General features: G+C 45.2%; 1 protein-coding gene across 5 annotated transcripts in view; it reads right to left on the reverse strand.

Moving 5' to 3' along the window:
- The window catches only part of LOC148025619 (uncharacterized), a 37,795-nt gene extending 19,502 nt beyond the window's left edge, over positions 1-18,293 (reverse strand). For 4 of the 5 annotated variants that reach the window (XM_087692833.1, XM_087692830.1, XM_087692829.1 and 1 more), the window contains exon 1: positions 17,576-18,293. In XM_087692833.1, coding sequence (XP_087548959.1) covers positions 17,576-18,112 — 537 coding nt within the window. In that variant the 5' untranslated portion in view covers positions 18,113-18,293. The remainder of the gene's footprint in view (positions 1-17,575) is intronic. The other variant, XM_087692828.1, reaches the window with a different exon arrangement.
- Positions 18,294-20,169: the final 1,876 nt, after the last annotated feature.

Consider the following 20,169-nt stretch of genomic DNA (forward strand, 5'->3'; position numbering starts at 1 on the left):
AATGTGGTAGGTTTTTGGGCCATCACATCTGCCGATAGGCTCGGTTCCAACCTATAGATATACTTGTGCAATTTAGCATCATCACTAATACTCTCCACATACATGGTCAAATTCATAAACTGATTTGTGTATTCACGTACAGTGAGGTTATGTTGATCAAGAGTGTACCATCGTCTTGCCAACCGCTCTTTTTCCACAAGAGACACAAAAACTTGGACCATATGCATTTTAAAATCTTCCCAGTCAATGAACTGCTGATTCTCTCGATTGATATAGCGCTACCATGTGTGGGCAAATCCTTCCAAGTGGAGAGAAGCAAAAAGGATTTTCTGATCATCAGTGCGAGAATAGATATTGAAGTAGGACTTCAACTTGGACGTCCATTCCTTTAAGTCAGATGGTGAGGGAGATTGCCCATTGTACTTTGTGAGGATGATCTTGTCACGCAATTCATTAGGGTCATGCTGCCCATGAAACCCTTGCTGTTCATACATCCCATGGTGGCCATACATGCCTTGTTATCCATACATCCCATGTGGGGCATTAAGTCCATATTATCCATTATAACCATGCTGTCCATGATTGCCATGCTCGCCATTTGTACCATATCGTCCTTGATGGAGCTAATTCATATAGGGTACATGGGGGTTCCTAGGGAGAGCAAGGGAAATTCGACCAAGGGTGGGAGAAGGTCTCAAGGGGATGTTGGCTGCATGGTGGACAAGGGAATTCAACAGGGGCTCATCATGCGCATGAGAGGGTTCACCAATCTCATAGGTAGAATGGAAAATTCCCTTAGCACCAAGTATACCCTGTGGACCATGCAACAGTTTCTGATGTGGAGGACGTCTAGACTCATGCCTAGAGTCATTGGCCTTCTCTTGGGATGAAGCGGTCGCTAATTGAGCAACAAGAGTAGTGAGCTGCTCCAAGGTCTATTGAGTCTTCAAGTTTAAGAGAGCCATATGCTCGATCACTTCATTAAACTTGGACATCATTTGGCGGTGGTTGGTGACCATATTATTATGCCGTTCCATATGACGAAGCTCATGCTGACAAAGGGTGTGAGTGAGCAGAGTGTACGGTCCGTTTCGGCATTTCCTCCTATATGTCACCATGGTAATCTTGTGCCAAGCTTGGTTTCTCATTCATGGAGGTCCGGGAGTCTCCAATCTCCCTCTGGTGTTCCCCTTAGGCCTTGCTTTTGCCTTTCTGGCCAGCCATCTAGATGCAGTCCACAGGACCTGCTGTCAGTAAAAAGGGCGTAACTTTTTGTAGAAAACTCTGATTAATGAGAATTTTGGCTCAAGTCAGAGGGAACAAAGCCCTCTTCAAGATGAGCTATTAACCTTTGTGACAGAATATGATCAGAATTTTCTGTAATGGAATTACTGTGCCTGTCCTAGAGCGGTCTGCAGCCTGTCCACATGACCCTAGTGCACAAAAAGGGGCATAACTTTCAAACCGTAACTCTGATTGGGGAGGTTTTTTATTCAAACCAGAGGGGACAAAGCCCTTTTCGAGGTGAGCTATAGGCTTCACTTCCAGATTCAAAACAGAAATTTCTGCAATAGGATCTTTGTGACTGTCCTACAGGACTGTGACCAAAAACACACTCTGTCCCTTATTGCAAAAGCCTTAGATGGATAGAGCATAATCCGAGAGGCCTGATCAGCAATATCAATAGCATACTAAGCATACCGAGTGTTATCCCAAGCATCATTGCATACCCATCTTCTCTCTCGTCAATGCATAAGTGAATTCACTGCCATACATCTCTTTTGACTACATGCACTTCAAGTGCCATACATGGGTGCCATGAGTATTGTGGGGGTGTCCAAGGGGGATCATTGCATTAGGGAGAGTGGAGCTCATGGGAGGTACCTACACCTGCATACAAGTATCGGGCTCCGGATCATCGAGAGGTGGGCAAAGTTCCCCCCGGGCCGGGTTGTGCACCCCTTCAGAGTCTTAAGTGGTAAGGGAGAGTCACCTCTCTTTTGTCTTACCACCTCGCCTAGCATCGGCCTTTTTCCTCAGCCAGAGTATACATGGCAGACATTTTTATTAAGCAATCAACATGAGATGCATTGAAAATGAGACATCGGGCCTTTTCATGCGATGCAAGGAATGAACAAAGGTTGGGGTAGGGATTACCTTGGCAATCCAGTGACTCACTGGTTGCTACTTACCCAATTTACAATGGCTATCATTCATTTTAGGGATTATCCCAAATCACAAGACAAAATGGGGGTTAATGTCAACCAATACAATGAGTTTTAGGAAGAGATATAATGCATGCATTTTTCAATCTCTCCAATAAGGGATTAAGCTCAGCAAGTGGCTAAATTTGAGAGATTAAGATCAGATTGACATACCTCTTCAATGCTTGGGGAGACCGTTGAGACATAGCTCATCAAGACCACTTGGTTGGAGCATTCCCATGGAAGAAGACTTCAGCATTCGAATGCTCCAGATGATGATGATGGCTCCCGTGCTTGTTCCCAAGCTGGAGCTTCAAGAAGGAAAGCTTCAAATGAAGCTTTCATGGCTGCCCCAAAAATCTTTGCATGCTGAGCTCCATGTCTTCAATCCAGTTAGGGAAGGGCAAAAAGAAAAGGGGTTGAAGGGTCTCCTGAGGGCTGAGCTCCAGAGGTTGTGGGCTGGGTGAAGAGCTTGAGTTGAGCTTTAATGGCTGTCCACAGGCAGTATACAGCAGGCTGCCCGATCACAAGATAGATCAGTAGGAGAGGGGTGAAGTTTTCCCAAGGGAGGGGGGTTTGCATGCCCCAGGGGTTTTGGACCAAGGCTCCAAGCAAGGCAGGAGCAGAGCTGAGGACTAGGGGAGCAGGCAACTCAGCACAAAATGCGCAGCATTTTGCGGGCTGCTGTTTGCTGTCCCACGTGGGCTGATGTTGGTCACCAGGGTATTTGCCAAGCAGGGAATCACCTTGGGAAGCTTGTGGGGTGGCTGAATGTTGAGGCTAAGGGCTGGTTGCAGCAGGAAGAAGGGATTTGGGGCAGTCCACCATGGAAGCTTGAGAGAAAAGCTTGGTGGGGAAGAGAGAGAAGTCTTAAACAAAAAGTAATTGTGGTTTTTCTCTCCTCTAAGCTATTCAAACCTCCAACTTGCTCTAGGACCCTTAAAATTTGCATGAAATGAAGTGACGACTTGCTATTTTAATCGTTTTATCTCCAGATATGCCTAAGTCTCTAGCCATAGCTCCTGCTTGCTCCAAAAAGCTGAAGTTAACTGCAGTCCTTCCTGCTGTACCTGTACCTGTAAGCTGAGTAACTAGGGTTTTTGGGATTTAAAAAGGAAGAAATGTCAGAGTGCAGCGATGCGGAAGTGTGGGACCAAGACTGAGAGAGAGAGTGAACGCAGAGAGAAGAGAGAGAGAGAGAAAGAGACAGTGAAAGATGAAGATCTGCTGTATAAAGTGTGCTGTATACAAAGATATGCAGATATGTACACGGGCGCAGTGCACGGGACTGCGTGTCTCCACCTCGACGATGCAACCTGCTGTCCACCTCGAAGTACTCTGCAGTCTGCATGATCTCCAGCCTATAATCTGCACGAATCTCCAGCCTGAGATCTGTAATCAAAAGTGTGGAAGACTGTGCAGAATGTTGGCTATAAATAGCTGAAAAGAATGAGCCCAGAAATGGCAGGTCGGTCGGCTGCATTAAATGCAGCCGACTAGTCAGTACAGGTCGGACTGCCACGTGGCTGGCCGACTGGTCAGTCCGACCAGACTGCGACCTAGCGCCTGCACGGCCAGGACCTGATCGCTAACACCCCCTCTTAGAGCCTGGATGGGGCAGAAGCCTGAGGGATTTGGCATGTCTCCGAAGTAGAGCCTAGGGAAGCGCCTTCGTAAACAAATCTGCAAGATTATCCTCTGTCTTGCAGTACTCCATAGCGATAGTCTCATCCAGAAGCTTCTCTCAGATGAAGTGGTACTGGATCTCTATGTGCTTCGTCCGGGCATGGAAAACAGGATTCCGTGCCAAGGCAATGCTACTCTCATTGTCGCATTGCAGCAAAGTAGGACGAGTCTGGGGGCAGCCAAGCTCCTCCAACAATCTCCGAAGCCACACAGCCTCGCATGTGGTGGAAGACGCATCCCGATACTCCGCCTCAATAGACGAAAGGGCTACCGTGGGCTACTTCTTGCTACTCCATGAGATAACACCTGCACCCAAGGTAAAACACTAGCCGGTAGTAGACCGCCTGTGGTCCACATCGCCAACCCAATCCGAGTCGCTCCAACCTGCAAGTACAAGATCTGAACCACCTGTGCCTGCTGGATAATGAATCCCTAAGTCAGATGTCCCCCTCAAATACCGAAGTATCCTCTGGGCAGCTTGCCAATGCACCGTCTGAGGTTCACTCATGAACCCCACCAAGAGACCAACAACAAAACAAAGATCAACATGAGTGTTGAGGAGCCAAATCAATGATCCAATCAACTGACGGTAGCGGGAAGCATCCGCCAAGGGAGAAGCTGAATGTGAAGTGGCCTTCCAGTTCGGATCCATAGGAGTAGAAAGAATCCGACAATCCTCCATCGCAAAAAAAACCAAGAGCTCCTGTACATATCTCTGTTGAGAGATTAAAATCCCCCTCTGAGACTGATAAATCTCATGGCCCAAGAAGAAGTGGAGTAGACCCAAGTCCGTCATCTCGAACGCCTGATGTAAAGCTGCCTTCGTCTCTTTGACCTTCTCTGCATGATCACCTATGACAATCAAATCGTCAACATACAACACAAAAAGCACACAACCAGCCTTGGAAGTGTGTACATAAAGCTACGGATCGGCCTTGGAACGCCGATATCCCAACTGTGACTGAAGAAACGAGTCAATCTTCTCGTTCCATGCACGCGGAGCCTGCTTGAGGCCATACAAGGCCTTCTTTAACCTGTAGACTTGCCCATCTGAAGATCCAAAGCCAGGAGGCTGCTCTACATAGATCTCCTCCTTCAAATCACCATTGAGGAAGGCCGACTTCACATCCAACTGGTAGACAGGCCATCGCCTATGGCTAACCAAGCCAAGAACAGCTCGAATCGTCGCCATACGAGCAGTGGGGGCAAAAGTATCATGACAATCAATCCCTGGGCGCTGTGCAAAACCTTTAGCAACAAGGCGAGCCTTGTGCTTGTCCAAAGAACCATCGCTAAGGTACTTGGTCTTGAAGACCCATTTGACGCCAATCATCCTCTTATGAGAGGGGCGAGGCACGAGGTACCAAGTGCCATTCCTCTCAATAGCCTCCAACTCGGCTTCCATAGCTTTCTTCCATGGTGCGGACTGTAAAGCCTCCTTCACGGAGGTGGGCTCTCGATCCTACATAACACGGGTCATCAAACAATAGTTAGAGCAAACAAGCTCCGTAGAATGTGCCTGGTGCCTCCGTGACCGCCACGGACCATCTTGCGGTCCCCACTCCTCGGGGACCCCCTCGATCCCTGAATCTCGGAGTGTGTCACGGGCCCAACGAGGAGGAGGCCGGACCTCTCCTCGTCTCTCTCCATCAGTTGAAGACTCTGGGAGATCCACCGATGGTAACTCCTCGGGGGTGACCGATGGAACAATAGACTCTGTATCAGAAACAGAATCGGAATCAAAAGGCGCTGGCTCCAAAAGGAACTGTCTCGAGAGCCCAACTCTCCCCTGGATCTCTAAGAACGGGATGCTCCTTACCTGCTGCTATGGCCGGAACCTCCACGAACTGCACATCTCGACTGGTGGACACATCCCGCTTGACGGGATCATACAAACGATAGCCTTGGGTCTGAGAACTGTAGCCAACAAACACCTGTCTCCGGGTAGCCGCTTCAAATTTATCACGATGAGTCTTGGAAATGTGAACATAGGCATCACACCCAAAAACCCTGAAATAAGAAACATCGGGCTTAGTCACAAAGTAAGCCTCAGAAGATGTCATCCCATCAACGGCCGAAGTGGGGGATCAGTTAAGGATGTGAACTGCAGTAGCCACAGCCTCGGCCCATAGAAACTGAGGTGTCTGTCGGTGCTCCATCATGGTGCGCGCCATCTCGATCACACTTCGGTTCTTCCGTTCAAGAATGCCATTTTCTTGAGAAGTGTTGGTGTTAGCAAACTCCTGGTGAATGCCTTTATCTGCACAAAAACGAGCAAACTCATTAGAAACAAATTCACCACCCTTGTCGGATTGCAAGGTCTTTAATCGCCGGCCCGATCGGTTCTCCTCAAATAGAAGCCAATCCTTGAAGTGGGAGAAAGCCTCCGACTTTAATGCCAAGAAATAGGTCCAAGTCATCCTGCTGTAGTTATCTACGATCAACATGAAGTACGAGCTCCCTTTCAAGGACTCATTCCTCATAAGGCCACAAAGTTCCGTAGATACAAGCTCCATCGGTGAAGTAGACCGCCGCGAAGCTTTGTTGGGAATCGCATCCCTATGCTGCTTCCCACGAATGTAGGAGACGCATGGCTGTTGGCTCACTACTATGTCCGGCAACCCTCGAACAAGCTATCCACGTGACGCCCTCCGAAGATAATCATAGTTAAGGTGACCAAACCAAGCATGCCACAGCTCTGACTGTGTCTGAGTGGTAAGAAGAAAAGTAGGGAGAGCGGTAGAAAACGTCAATTTGTAGATATCGTTCTCCTCATATCCTAATGAGAGAACCTTCCTTGACCCACGATCAAGGACTCGCACCGTATCACTGTCAAACTCCACCAAAAGTCCAAGTGAACAAATCTTATTAACCGAAAGTAGATGATACCCTAAACCTGGCACATGCAAGACCTCTGAGGTATGAGTACCACCACGTCCATCTGGAATAAGCTGCATCTCACCCCGTCCTGCAATACACACCAAAGAGCTATCTCCGATGAGAATCCGCCCACGCAAAGGTCGCAACTGGGCAACACCAACTGAGGAAGGAGTCATGTGCCGGGAGGCACCATTGTCAACGATCCACTCTCGAGCCTGGGGGGCTATCATCGCAGCATTAGAAGCCTTCGGGATAGAGTCCTCAATGACTGCTAGATGAAGAAACACAGCTGATGAGGGTGTAGCCACCGCTCCAGAATCCTTCGAGTCCTTCTTGTTGGTGTCCTTCTTGTCTTTGTCGGGGCAATCCTTCTTCCAATGGCCGGTCTTACCACAAATATGGCATGTGGATTCTTTTTCCTTGTCCTTCTTTGACTTGTTGTCCTCCTTCTTCTTCTTTTGGTCCTTCCCCTTCTTCTGAGAGGCTTGACCTGTCAAAGCTTCCGACTTGAGCATACTGTCCCTTCAGTTGTTCCTCTTGGTCCAAGACCATAGGAACTAGCTCTTCCCATCGAAGAGTAGACTCGCACCCCGAAGCAATAAGGATGGAGTAAAAAGCACCGAATCGTGGCGGCAACTGGGACAAGAGTGTGATCGCCATGTCTTCGGAGGAAATCGGCTTCCCCGCATTCTGAACCTGCATCTGAAGCTATCTAAGCTTGTTGATGTGCTTCCGCAATGAAGAAGACTTGTTCACGAACAAGGTCCGCATCTGCACCTCCAAAGAAACCCTCTTCATAAGGGTCATCCGGTTATACATCTGGTCAAGCTCCAGCCATATCTCCCGAGCCACCGTCAAGTGCTCGATGTGGGCTATCACGGCTGTAGTACAACCACATCACGGCTGTAGTACAAGACAGAAAAAGAAAAGAACGAATCCGGGCATTCAGTTTGTCCCACTGAGACTGGGCCTTGGCCAACTCCGCACAAGCATCGGAAGAGAGTTTGGACTCATCTCTCACCGAGGGCTGGTCGATCTCCTCCTGTACAAGCTCCGTCAAATCGTAAGACTCAAGGATGGCCAACATCATCACGCACCAAATGCGGTAATTGTCGCCATCGAGCTTTTGATCTGCGGGAAGAGCCGGTAAGACAAGCACCTTCCGATCCATGATCGTCTGGAACTCCAAGTCAATCTCTGTAGACATCTTCACCTGTAATGCCTTCACAAACACAAAAGCAGCCCCCTCTGACTGTAAAAACGTAACCTGCTAGGGCTCTTTCTTCCGCGTCCCGAACCTTTTTCACCCGCCGGAGGCGATGAAAAAGTAAAACCTGCACTTGAAAGCTAAAAACACAACCTTCCTCCTCTTCAAACAGCAGTAAACAGCAGCAAATCCACCGACTGGACTCCTTTTCCGCGCGCCCACGCTCGCTTCAGCCTTGTTCCGATGCGCAGCCCTCCCGCTCGCCCTCGAACACTGGAAACGTAGCCTTGTGTCGCGATGGAACCTCCTCTTCAGGTAGGTTCTTCACTCAGTCAGCCCTTCTTCACTGCTCGGATACCATGTCAGAGTGCAACGATGCGGAAGCGTGGAACCAAGACTGAGAGAGAGAGTGAACGCACACAGAAGAGAGAGAAAGAGACAGTGGAAGATGAAGATCTGCTGTATAAAGTGTGCTCTATACAAAGATATGCAAATATGTACACGGGCGCAGTGCATGGGACTGCGTGTCTCCACCTTGACGATGCAACCTACTGTCCACCTCGAAGTACGCTGCAGTCTGCACGATCTCCAGCCTGTAATCTGCACGAATCTCCAGCCTGAGATTTGTAATCAAAAGTGTGGAAGACTGTGCAGAATGTCGGCTACTATAAATAGCCGAAAAGAATGCACCTAGAAATGGCAGGTCGGCTGCATTAAATGCAACCGACTGGTCAGTACAGATCGGACTGCCACGTGGCTGCCCGACTGGTCAGTCCGACCAGACTGCCACGTGGCGCCTGCACGGCTAGGACCTGATCACTAACAAGAAAGGGGAAAGGAGAAAAGGACCAAAGCCTGAAGCTCTAATACCACTTGTAATGAATGAAGCTAAGAGGAGAGAGGAGAGAGGAGAAGAGTTGAAGAGAGAGAAAGAGAGCAAGAAGAAGAAGAAAGAAGACTAGAAGAGAAGAGAGAGAGACAAAAAAGAGGAGACAAGGAGGGAGGAAGCCATGGAAGCTGGAGATGAAGGTGAAGAGTATATTCTTGATAATAACTAGTTGCCCTAATCTCAGACTCTTACATCTTATATACCCCGATCAGTGTGACTGGGTATCTAAACCCTAGTCGATGAGTATCCCGCTTGTTACAGGTCAGTCAGTAATAAATGCCTAAATAATCACTAAAATGACCACTATAAAATGCCTAAATTTCCCGGTAATATCAAGCATAGCCCAAACTCACACATGAGCTGACTAGACTACTAACAAAGTGAACACTGAACCATGCTGAAATGCCAACTACACACTGTCAATCCCTGCAATGTCACATGCATAATTGTCCCCCAAGTGGACAACACCATGTCTAACACCACTATAGTCAAAGAGCCACTCATGGTGTGGTGTTACATGGAATGAGGCACCTAAATCAAGAATCGAGGTATGCATGTCATCATTAGAATCTGCAATCAATGACTATGCACTAAAAGGAGAAGCAAAGAGTACATAACTACCATTGTCACTCTCGTGATTGACTACATTGACTTCCTTTATCTTCACACTGATCTTCTTTCCATATTGGCTATCCTTTTTCTCATCTTTGTTATCATCAATGTTTTTGTCTTTGTCCTTTTCTTTCTTCCACTTAAAGCAATCCCGCCTGAAGTGCCCTTTCTTACCACAATGATGGCACTCCATATTTTTACCACGAAACTTGCTGCATGCTTTTTTGCTCTAGTATATGCAGTGCATTGGAAGACTTTTTGCTGAAATATTTTGCCTATTGAGCTTCTCAATGAGTAAAAAGCTCTCCATATCTGAATATAACAGCATAGCATTAGAATTACTCATGCTGTCCTAAAAGTGTTGCAACTTTCAAGCAAAGTGCATAGCAAAAAGGTTGCCTTGAACTCCTCATCAATGTAAAATTCCAAAGCAATCAGCTAGCTGAAAATAGAGTTAAACTCATTCAAGTGCACACATGGCTGTACCTTCCTTCATACAAAGGTCCATCAAATTTTTCAACCAATAAACTTTGTTGGCTAAACTTTTCTAAGCATAAAACTCCTCAAGTCTTTGCCAAATATCATAGGTAAATTTCAGTTTCTTTATGTTGAAGAGCAAAGTGTCTAACACTGAAAGCTCTATGGTAGAGCGTGCAAGCTCATCTAATGCTTCCCACTCATCTAGATCCATGGTTGCTGGTTTTACACATTTTGTCTTTATAGGCTTCACCTGTTCTTTTGCACCAAGATGTTATAGCACTACTTCTGCCATATAGCAAAGTTGTGTGCACCCTCAAGCTTCTTAATGTGCAAAAGATTGCTGCTATCACTGCTTCCAACCATGATTTACAACACAAAAGTCAACAAATGTGAGCCCAACTGTCACACAAATGACCAAGGTACAAAGCAAGTACCAACCAGCAATGAAAATTCAAGTAATTGCAGAAGTTTCAGATCTGCAAATCAATTTTCAGAGGTATAAAATGTGTGCTACAACACACCACAAGCAATTACAGCTGTATCATGGGCTAATACATCAATTGCATGAGAAAGCCCCAAATTTTAGCTGCAATTTCTGCTCCAAATGTATCCACGGCCACAAATTTGACTTCCAAGGTCAAAAGCCCCCAAATTTCTCTGCTCAAACTGCTCAAATGACATCAAACATAGCTCCCAAATGGATTGCACAAGCCAATTTTGCCAAAGTTTCACAAGTTTAGCAAAAGTCCCAAATTTGTCGAGGGTCCTATGTGCTCAATTTGCATAGGAATTGCATTGCAAGTACATATCAAAAATAAAATTGACCCAAACTTTGCAAATTTTGCAAAAGGCCTCAAATTGCACAGGTCCAATGTGTCAAAAATTTCAAGATTTGTATCTGTCCCACTACAATTTCTGCACGCACATGAAAAGCCCCAATTTCTAAGACCCGAGAGTGTGCAAGAATCCACAAATTTTACTCAGTCAAGGAAAGTCTTCACGAATACGTGAAAATTCCCAAATTCCGTGAGTAAATGCATGCCCAATCTCTGAGATTTATGGAACTATGCTTGTGCACGTGTGACAACCCGTAGATTTTTAACAAAGGATAGACCTTTGAAAAAAAAATGTGATTACTTCAGAGAAAAAACAAAACCATTGACGATCAATGGTTGACTGCCCCATAACGCCGATGCTAATGTGAAGATGCCGCTAAACTACCCCGCGACTTGCCTAATCGGCCTGTGCTGTCGCCAAATTGCCCCGTGCCTTGTCACCTGATTGCCCTGCAATACCTGCAAAGCCGGTGGTCTGCCTGCCAAGGCCTACTACTTGCTCAACTGCACGCAACCTGTGTTACGTGGATGGTGCCTGCGTGACTAACGCCTGAGCAAGACTGACAACTTGTTGTGTCAAGGCTCGAACAAGCTCCAAAAGCTTGGTTGGGATGGCCTTGAGCTCTAATAGCAATTTGTAGTGGCTGACGCACAATAAAGGCTCAATGTTCAACAATGGCAATGGCAATGGCGGAGCGACACACACACAGAGAGAGAGAGAGAGAGAGAGAGAGAGAGAGAGAGTGTGTGTGTGTGTGTGTGTGTGTGAGTAGCAGCAGTAGAGAGTGAAAGAGAGAGAGATGCGTGATGTGTGGGTACAAAGAATGTACCTCTTTTTAGGTTTTTGTGATAATTATATATAAAGTACTAAAGTACAAGTGCTAAGGGTGAGTTCACACCCGAGCACGTATAAAAGGCACGGTGGCCCTTTATTCCCAACACCCAAATGGTAACCAAAGTGCCTTGCAATATCCCCTTTTGGAACCACCTCACCTTGATACCCCCAAGGCTTGCAAGTCATGTTGGATGTAGTAGACGAGAGAGGATTTAGAAGTGTTAATGTGAAATCCTAAATCCTGAATAAATAAGTCTCAGATGTCCAATGCTTTGAGGAGTTTATCCTAATCAGCTTTCAAAATCATTAGAGTATCATCAGCCAATACTTAGCCAACAAATTGCTAATTCGAAGGAAGAGAACAAGCCCATCAGCTCCCCATTAGCAGCAAATGCAATAACATCGTCAAAACAAGATGAGTAGCAAGAGCAAAAAATAGGGGACTCAAAGGGCAGTCCACTCCAACCCATCATGCGAGAGTAATAGTTCAATAAAACCACCATTCAGCATGACTCTAAAGGAGGCACACCTGCTAGTAGTATATGTCAGCTGAGACATGCGAGAGCCAAAACCCATCTTCTACGTAAGCTCCACAAGAAAAGACCATTCCAGATAATCAAAAGCTTTCTCCAAATCTAATTGTATGAGAACCACTTCTTGATTTGAATATGGTGCATAATCAATACCCATTTGGACATTCAAAATGTTGTGCGTAATGTTCCTCCCCTTGATAAACCCATATTGACCTGGATACACCATGTCAAGAAGATGCTCATGAAGATGATTAGCCACCACCTTGGAGAAGATCTTATGCATGCTGCCCATCAATGAGATCTGTCACCAATGTTTGAGCATCAAGGGTGAGGGAACCTTTGGGATCAACTAAATAACACCCTCTTTCCATGAAGCAAGCATAATTCCAAATGCCCAAACCTCCTGACACAAGTGTCAAAAGTGCCGCTAGGCAACTAGCGTAAGTCTCAAAGGTGTTGTAGGGAACTAGCATAAGTCTTAAAGAATTCATTTGTGAGACCATCCCATCTAGGACTTTTATCCCTAGGTAAACTCAACAAAATATCAATCACCTCATCCTCACGAATATCAGCCTCAAAGCAGCCATTATATCAAGAGAAAGTTGATCCCAAATCACTACATAAAACACAGAATGAGCATGAGCAATGGGATCTCAATTATGGCTACTGCAAGCCAAGAAGATCCATAAAACATTGCTACACATATGTACAATAGTCTGAGGATCCATAACCATTTGAATATCTGCATTTAGCAACCACATTATATCCTCCCTTATGAAGGATGCATACAATCAGCAATATAATTTATGCAATTGGAATCAGTTTGGCCTGTAGATACGAATGTAATTAAAAGTGTTTGATAAGATCAACCAAACGTGCAAATAATGGTACCAAGAAAGCATCATCTAGAGACTCAATTAGAAGGGAGTGAACCAATGCCAACATTTCCTCAGTACCACGCAAGCATTGCCTATGAAGGGAGGCACGATGAATTCCATATTGCCTAGCAACCCTTTGCACATTGCCAATCAACCAATCAATAGATACTATTCCTCGACGGGGAATGTCAATCGAAAACCAATCTAACAAATCCATCATATAACCATTAAAAGCATCATGACTCAAAAAGGAGAATAAAGCACAATGGCAACCTACCCAAAAAATTTGCAAAGGTACAAGTGGGTTGTCTAAGCATTACAAATTCTAACAGAATCTTTGCTAGGAAGGCATCATCATGCATGATGTACATACAATCCAACCAGCTCCATGTCACTCTATGTTGGGACAAATGGAAAGTATACCCATGAGCTAATGAACACAACCAAGGCCAAAGACCCTACGTTAGAACTGTTGACACAAACTCATCCCAATTGTGACCCTCTGGAGCATCTGCTACACAATATGGAGAACTAGAATGTGAGGGTTCCCTGCGCACATTAAAATCTCCCATCAACAAACCCACTCTACCAAGAGAGACTCAATTTGAGCTATTTCCATAAATCATGCCCAAGTGAAACATCATTGAGCACATAAACTCCAACCAGCCATAAGAAATTCAACTCGAGCATGATTTCAATCATCAGAAATCTACCAAGTACATCATTCTTAACTAAAATAGGCTGAATTTTTTCATGAACAATAATCGTGACACCACAATGCCTCATTGCAATGCCCCCAACATAAAACAACTTGAACCCATGGCAATGAACAATCTTGCCCACTTCTTTGTGATTCTTATGCTCAACAACACAAAGCACATCCCATTCATTTCCATGAAAAACATACCATATATCATGTTGTTTGCTGCAAGAGCAAATACCATGGACATTCCAAATGGCACTCTTCATTCAAAAAAAGAAACAAAACTTAGATCCGAGGCTATTGGACAACACCTCTATGGACAAGGTCTGGCCCACCTGCTCTCTCTCTCTTTTTTTTTCGTGAAGATAATTGAATTAAGTAGTAAATATTTACATCAGACCATCAGGTCAACATTCTCTCTGTATCTCTTACTTTCTATTACATCAGACCATCAAGTTAGCATACTCTGTCTCTCACATTCTCTCTTTGTCTAATATTTACATGAGGCTTGCAAGCTCTCAGAACAACCAGAACAACCTATTACATGAACAGCACTAGTAAATCACACAAAAGAAACAGCTTGAGTAGAGCAAACAATCGCCAACCAAGGAGCAGCAATATCTGGAAGAACCAAGTCAACTGACATCATAGAAGAGATTTGCCATAACACTAATCCACGCACATGGGCCACATGTCAATGGATGCCCCACGCTGAATCAAAAATAAAGGCATTGCGAGTACGCCATATATGCCGTAGGGCTGTCCATCTAAGGAAATGGAATAGGCAAGAACAATCTAAATGCAATGAGGGCATAGAGGACATGTTTCCCATAATCCAAGAACAAACTAGTATGTGGTGCTGAGTTATCAAGGACCACACACGGGAAATGAAATTCCAAATCTGTCGCGCAATAGGGCAAGAGACAAAGAGGTGAAGCAATGTCTCATCACATGTAGTACGGAAAACAAAGCGACCTACAGAGATCTTTTGGATACAGAGCACCTCTCCAATGAGCAGCCTCCACATGAACACTTTACCCTGATACGGAACCTTAGACTTCCAAAGCTGGATAAATCGTTCCCGCCACTTCTTTTTGCTATCCCTAAGATACCATAACTTATTAACTTTCCCCGTGACCCATCTCTTAGCTTCCACCATCTGATGATATATCTGATTAACTTACCTTTTCTCAAAATCATCAAGAAGCATAAACATCCAACCACGCCATGGATCCACTGGCTGTAACGCAGGCAAAGGAGAGAACCTCTGAAGACTGTTCTGTATGGACGACCAAATGTCCCTATATCCAGGAGGCACCCTAAAGTACTAACGAATACGCCTAAAAGAATAAAGATGGGGCTCCCCAAGAATTACACCATCACAGACACTCTTCAACCCCAACCTAGCCATCCGATTGAACTTGTCTCGCTGCAAATCCTTTTGTGGACAATCCAACAACCTTGAAGAAGCCAATATTTCTCCTTGTAGTGAATTTTCCTCCTTACGAGTATCCGGAGGACGCCAAACTACAAAACGAAGCATTACCTGCCAAGAAGTAATCAAATGAGAAAGGAGAGAAGATTGGGAGACCTTTATATGCCTCGTAGAATTAAGAGCATACCACAAGAAAGCATGAATAACCGTGGTACCATGAGAGATGCCAGTCTTTTCTATGAAGAATTTGGCAATATCTTAACAGGGATGAAACCAAACACAAAGACTCTGCAAAAGGGATAGCCTCAAAGCGGCCATATGTAAGTTAACATCCAACAAAGCTGCACCCCCCATCCTTTTTGGAGTGGTCACATGCTGCCCCGAGATCCATACCTGCCCCAAGCGATTGCCTTTCTTTTTCCACAGCATAAATCTGATAGGTTGGACCAAATCCAGAAGGGACTTCTTAGTCTAAGGAAGCAATGGCTGAAAGAACGAAATCATACTAATCATAATACATTGAGCCACTTTTAGTCTAACATGTAGAGGCCAACTCTGAGATTTCCAATACATGAACCTGCCATGAATTCGAGAGGACATCCAATCTAGCAAGGCACCAGGAGCAACCTCCACACCAATAGGATATCCCAAGTGTCTGGTTATATTGCCCCTTGGGATCACAATTCCATTCCAGCCCAAGGCCTGCAGATCATTCTCCATACAGGAGAGAAGGGGCTCTCTCTCTCTCTCAGATCACAGGCCTGCAGGTTGTCTGGCCACAGGTCTGCAGTTCTGTTTGCTCACAGATCTGGAGGTCCTCTGCCGCAGGTCTGTCTGCATGCAGATACCATTGCACGCTGGTCTGCAGCTCATCCCATCATCTACTCTGTGTGTGCGCGCGCGCAGGCACACCTGGCAATGTGATGAATGAATGAATGAATGAATGTGGAGATGCACACATATATATAGTGTGAGAGAATGGGACTCCACCCTAGAAGACCCCACAAGGCCACCCCATACAGTGGCCATACACACATGCACATACAACCTAGCCGAGCCATGATATACTCCAAGGAGTCCCAATATGCCCTATCATAACGTTTCTCAAAATACAGATGTAGCACTATGCTCTTATCACTGTGTTTAGCCCACTCTATAGCATCAAAAAATGTGATAGGATGCTGCAAGCATGAACAAAACATGTCCACATGTCATGGGGATAATATTTGGCAGAAGTGAAGTGACCCCCACACATGCACACACCACCAGACCCACCGCCCGCCCCAAACCCCTCTTTATAATGAGGAAGAAAAGTAAACCACTCATAGGCACCCCCCTCGAGCTGGTAGGCTACAAGCAGAGGATCCTTCACCTTGTCCTATAGAGTGAACAATGAAGCCCTTGACAAATCATTCTCACTTGAGCACTTTTGCCCTTCCTGCACCTTGGAAGGCCTATAGCAGCTCGCGCTCATTAAAGATGCTAGGAGGGATAAACCAATCTCTTCTGTCACTAGAGTCAGGATGCAAACCCACATCCGCTCCTGCACCAGATCACCCCCACTGCCCCTTGCTGCTACTAGAAGAGTCTATTGTAGAAATATATGGCCAGTCTCATCACCTCCTTAGGACATGCCCGCACTCTCCCACATTTATCCGCAGGCTATGGATCTAATCACCTGGGATGCAGATCTGATCCCCTGGGGTGTTGGACAGATGTGCCTATACCGTACGACAACAATGATTCCACTGAAATTCCATTCAGCCACGTGTCTTCAATAACGTATGTTACCAAATATTCATAATGGGAACCTTAAACAACATCGAAGTAACTGAGCCACAAAAGGGATTTGAGTCAATCTGAAATCTGTCTTGCAGCTTACGTCAGAAATTGAGCTAAATTGAGCTACATAATAGGATTGAAAGTTTAAGAAGGTTAAGGCTTGTTGTACATGGGAGTGCTTGAAAGTTTGCATGAAGTAACGCTAGAAGTGTTATGGGGTGATACATTGATTACTCCTGCAGCATACAATAGGTCTAATATTGATGGCAAATTCCTATTGCAGCCTACACTGGGAGGTCTAGAATGGAGTGATATAAATGAATTGAAACCTTAGGGAAGGATTTCTGTAGCAGCTAGAACAAATCTGAGTCGATAGCTTAAGAGAACTTCTATTGCAGCCTAAGAGCTAAACGGTTGAGCAAGATTGCTGAATGGAAAGCTCAGGGGACACTTCCTACAAGTGAATTGAGCGACATATCTGAATTGCAAGCTTGAGAGGCAATTCCTACTGCAGCCTGAAAATTGAAGTTCTTGAATTGAGCGACATAGATGCATCAAAAGCTCAAGCGACAGCAGTGGGTTTGTCCAAATAAAATGCTTGAGGATGATGTGTACCTGAAATGGACGCTTGAGGATAACATCCATGAGCTCTTCAAGCCGGAGGGAGAGGCCCGTGGCGAGCATGATGGCGGCGAGGGAGAGGCTGTAGGAAGCAGGCCCTCTGCTGACGAACCAGGTGAAGGCGGAGGGTCGGAGGAAGGCGAGGAGGCCACCCAGGAGCATGTAGAGGGGGTAGAGGCTGGTGGCGAGGGCTAGGAAGTCGGCCCAGCTGCTGTTGCCAGGGGCTGCGATGGGGCCCTCCTCCCCTGCCACCGAATTGCTGTGGGAGGTGGTGCATTGGGGCCGGCGCAGGTGCAGCAGCAGGAGAGGAGAGAGAGGAATTCTGCTGCTCCTTGCTGGTACGTGGATAGAGGAGGCAAATTGAGGAGAAATCCTGATCTGAGACAAGGGAGGGTACGATGATGATGATGATGACGGCAGTGGCCTCGAGAAGAAGCCAGTGCAAGAAGCAAGTGACGATGATGATAATGATGATGATGATGACGTTGGCTGTGCATACCAGCTGTGCTTTGCTTGAAGGAGCAGCTTCATAGCTGGAGTTTTACAATAATGCCCTCAATACAGGAGTGGCATTTTCCATTATTATTTAGAGAACAGCATCATGCATGGAGGCTGGCTGGCGTGGTCCCTGAGGGTGAAGATAGACCTTACAAATGAGTGATCCAAGCACAGCTTGTTGCAGCCATCGTGTACATATGGTCTGTGATTGCTCATCTATTCTGTTCTACATTATAATTTGAGCTAGAGGTTCGCAAGGTGTCAAAGCACAAGGGAGCTCTCAAATCTAGCTCCCAAACCAAACCAAAGTAGTCATTAATTGCTCACATGATTGGGGGAAGAGAGAAACATAAGTGGTCATTAATCTCTCGCATGATTGGGTTAATCTCTCACATGATTGGGGCAAAGAGAAACGTGGTCTCTTTCCACCACCTCCTCTCACTCTCACTCTCACTCTCACTCACGGGCATCAGGTAGGAGCCAAACAAGAGCAAGTAGCAAGAGTATCAGCAGTGTGCAAAGGGTCGAGAGCAGGTAGCAGGAGTATCAGCAGTGTGTAGGCAGGTCAATCCTCTCTCTCTCTCTCACTCAGGATGTATTTTTGTTTAGTCCTTTCTCTCTCTCACAGGTCGACACACAAACACACTCTCTCTCCCTTACACAATCTCTCTCTCTCTCTCTCTTTCTGAACCAGCAGTCCATGACTGCCACGGTCTCCAGTCCGATAGCACTACCACGCAGCCTCTCTCAATCGGCAGCCTCCCTCTGTGTGTGTGTGTGTGTGTGTGTGTGTGTGGTAGTCCATGGGGGGTAGCAGGTGGACTGTCAACGGCATAAGTGGCACAAAGTCAACGGTGGAGTCGCAGACTGTCAATGGTGTCAAGAAGCATGAAGTCAATGGCGGCATGCGGTGTCCCACCGGGGGGGAGAGAGAGAGAGAGAGAGAGAGAGAGAGAGAGAGAGAGAGAGAGAGTGTGTGTGTGTGTGTGTGTGTGTGTAGCTTGGTAGGTTAGGTTGATTAGTTAAATTTTAATTGTTAGTTGTTAGTAGCGTAGTAGGTTAGGTTAGCTAGTTAGTAGCTTAGTTAGGTTAGGTTAATTTTTAATTAGTTAGTTATTGGTAGCTTAGTAGGTTAGTGGTTAGGTAGGTTAGGTTAGTTTAGTTAGCTTGGTTAGTTAGTGGTTAGGTTACGTTAGGTTAGATTAGTTTAGTTCATTGTAAGTGGTTAGAGAGAGAGAGAGAGAGAGAGTAGGTTACTTTAATTAGTTTTTTTAAATTGTTGGTTAGTTAATTGTTTAATTTTTAATTGTTTAATTAGTTAATTGTTAGTAGCTTAGTAGGTTAGTGGTTAGGTTAGTTAATTTTTAATTGTTGGTTAGTTAATTGTTTAATTAGTTAGTTGTTATTAGTAGCTTAGTAGGTTACTAGTTAGGTAGGTTAGGTTAGTTTAGTTAGCTTAGTTAGTTAGTGGTTAGGCAAGTTAGGTTAGTTTAGTTGTTTTGGGGTTAGCTTAAATTGTTAGTAGTTAGGTAGGTTAAGTTAGTGATTTAAATGTGTGTTTACTATAGTTGTTTAACGTTAGTTGTTAATTGTTTATTTTATGTTATTAGTTTGGTTGGAAGGTTAGTTGTTAGTAGCTTAGTTAGTTTGTGGTTAGGTAGGTTTAGTTTAAATTGTTAGTTTGGGGTTACCTTAAATTGTTTTCGTAGTGGTTTAGGGTTAGTTTAAATTTTAATTGATTGTTGGTTAGTTAATTGTTTAATTAGTTAGTTGTTAGTAGCTTAGTAGATTAATTATTAGTAGCTTAGTTAGTTTTAGTTGTTAGGTAGGTTAGTTAGAGTGCATTGTTGTAACTTAGTTATGGGTTGGTGGTGTAGTTTAATTTATTAGTGTTTTGGTTTGCTTGGTACAGTTTTGTTTGTGGGATTGGTCGTTGGGGTTGTTTTTTACGACTATTATTCAGGTTGGTGATCTCTTGCCATGTTTGTTAGTTTATTTGTTGTTTAATTTTTAATTGTTTAATTAGTTGGTTGTTAGTAGGTTAGTGGTTAGATAGGTTAGGTTAGTTTAGTTAGCTTGGTTAGTTAGTG

This window comes from Lygodium microphyllum, chromosome 14, assembly GCF_053477565.2.
Source record: "Lygodium microphyllum isolate KBCC chromosome 14, Lygodium_microphyllum_v1.1.10, whole genome shotgun sequence".
Lineage (NCBI taxonomy): Eukaryota > Viridiplantae > Streptophyta > Polypodiopsida > Schizaeales > Lygodiaceae > Lygodium > Lygodium microphyllum.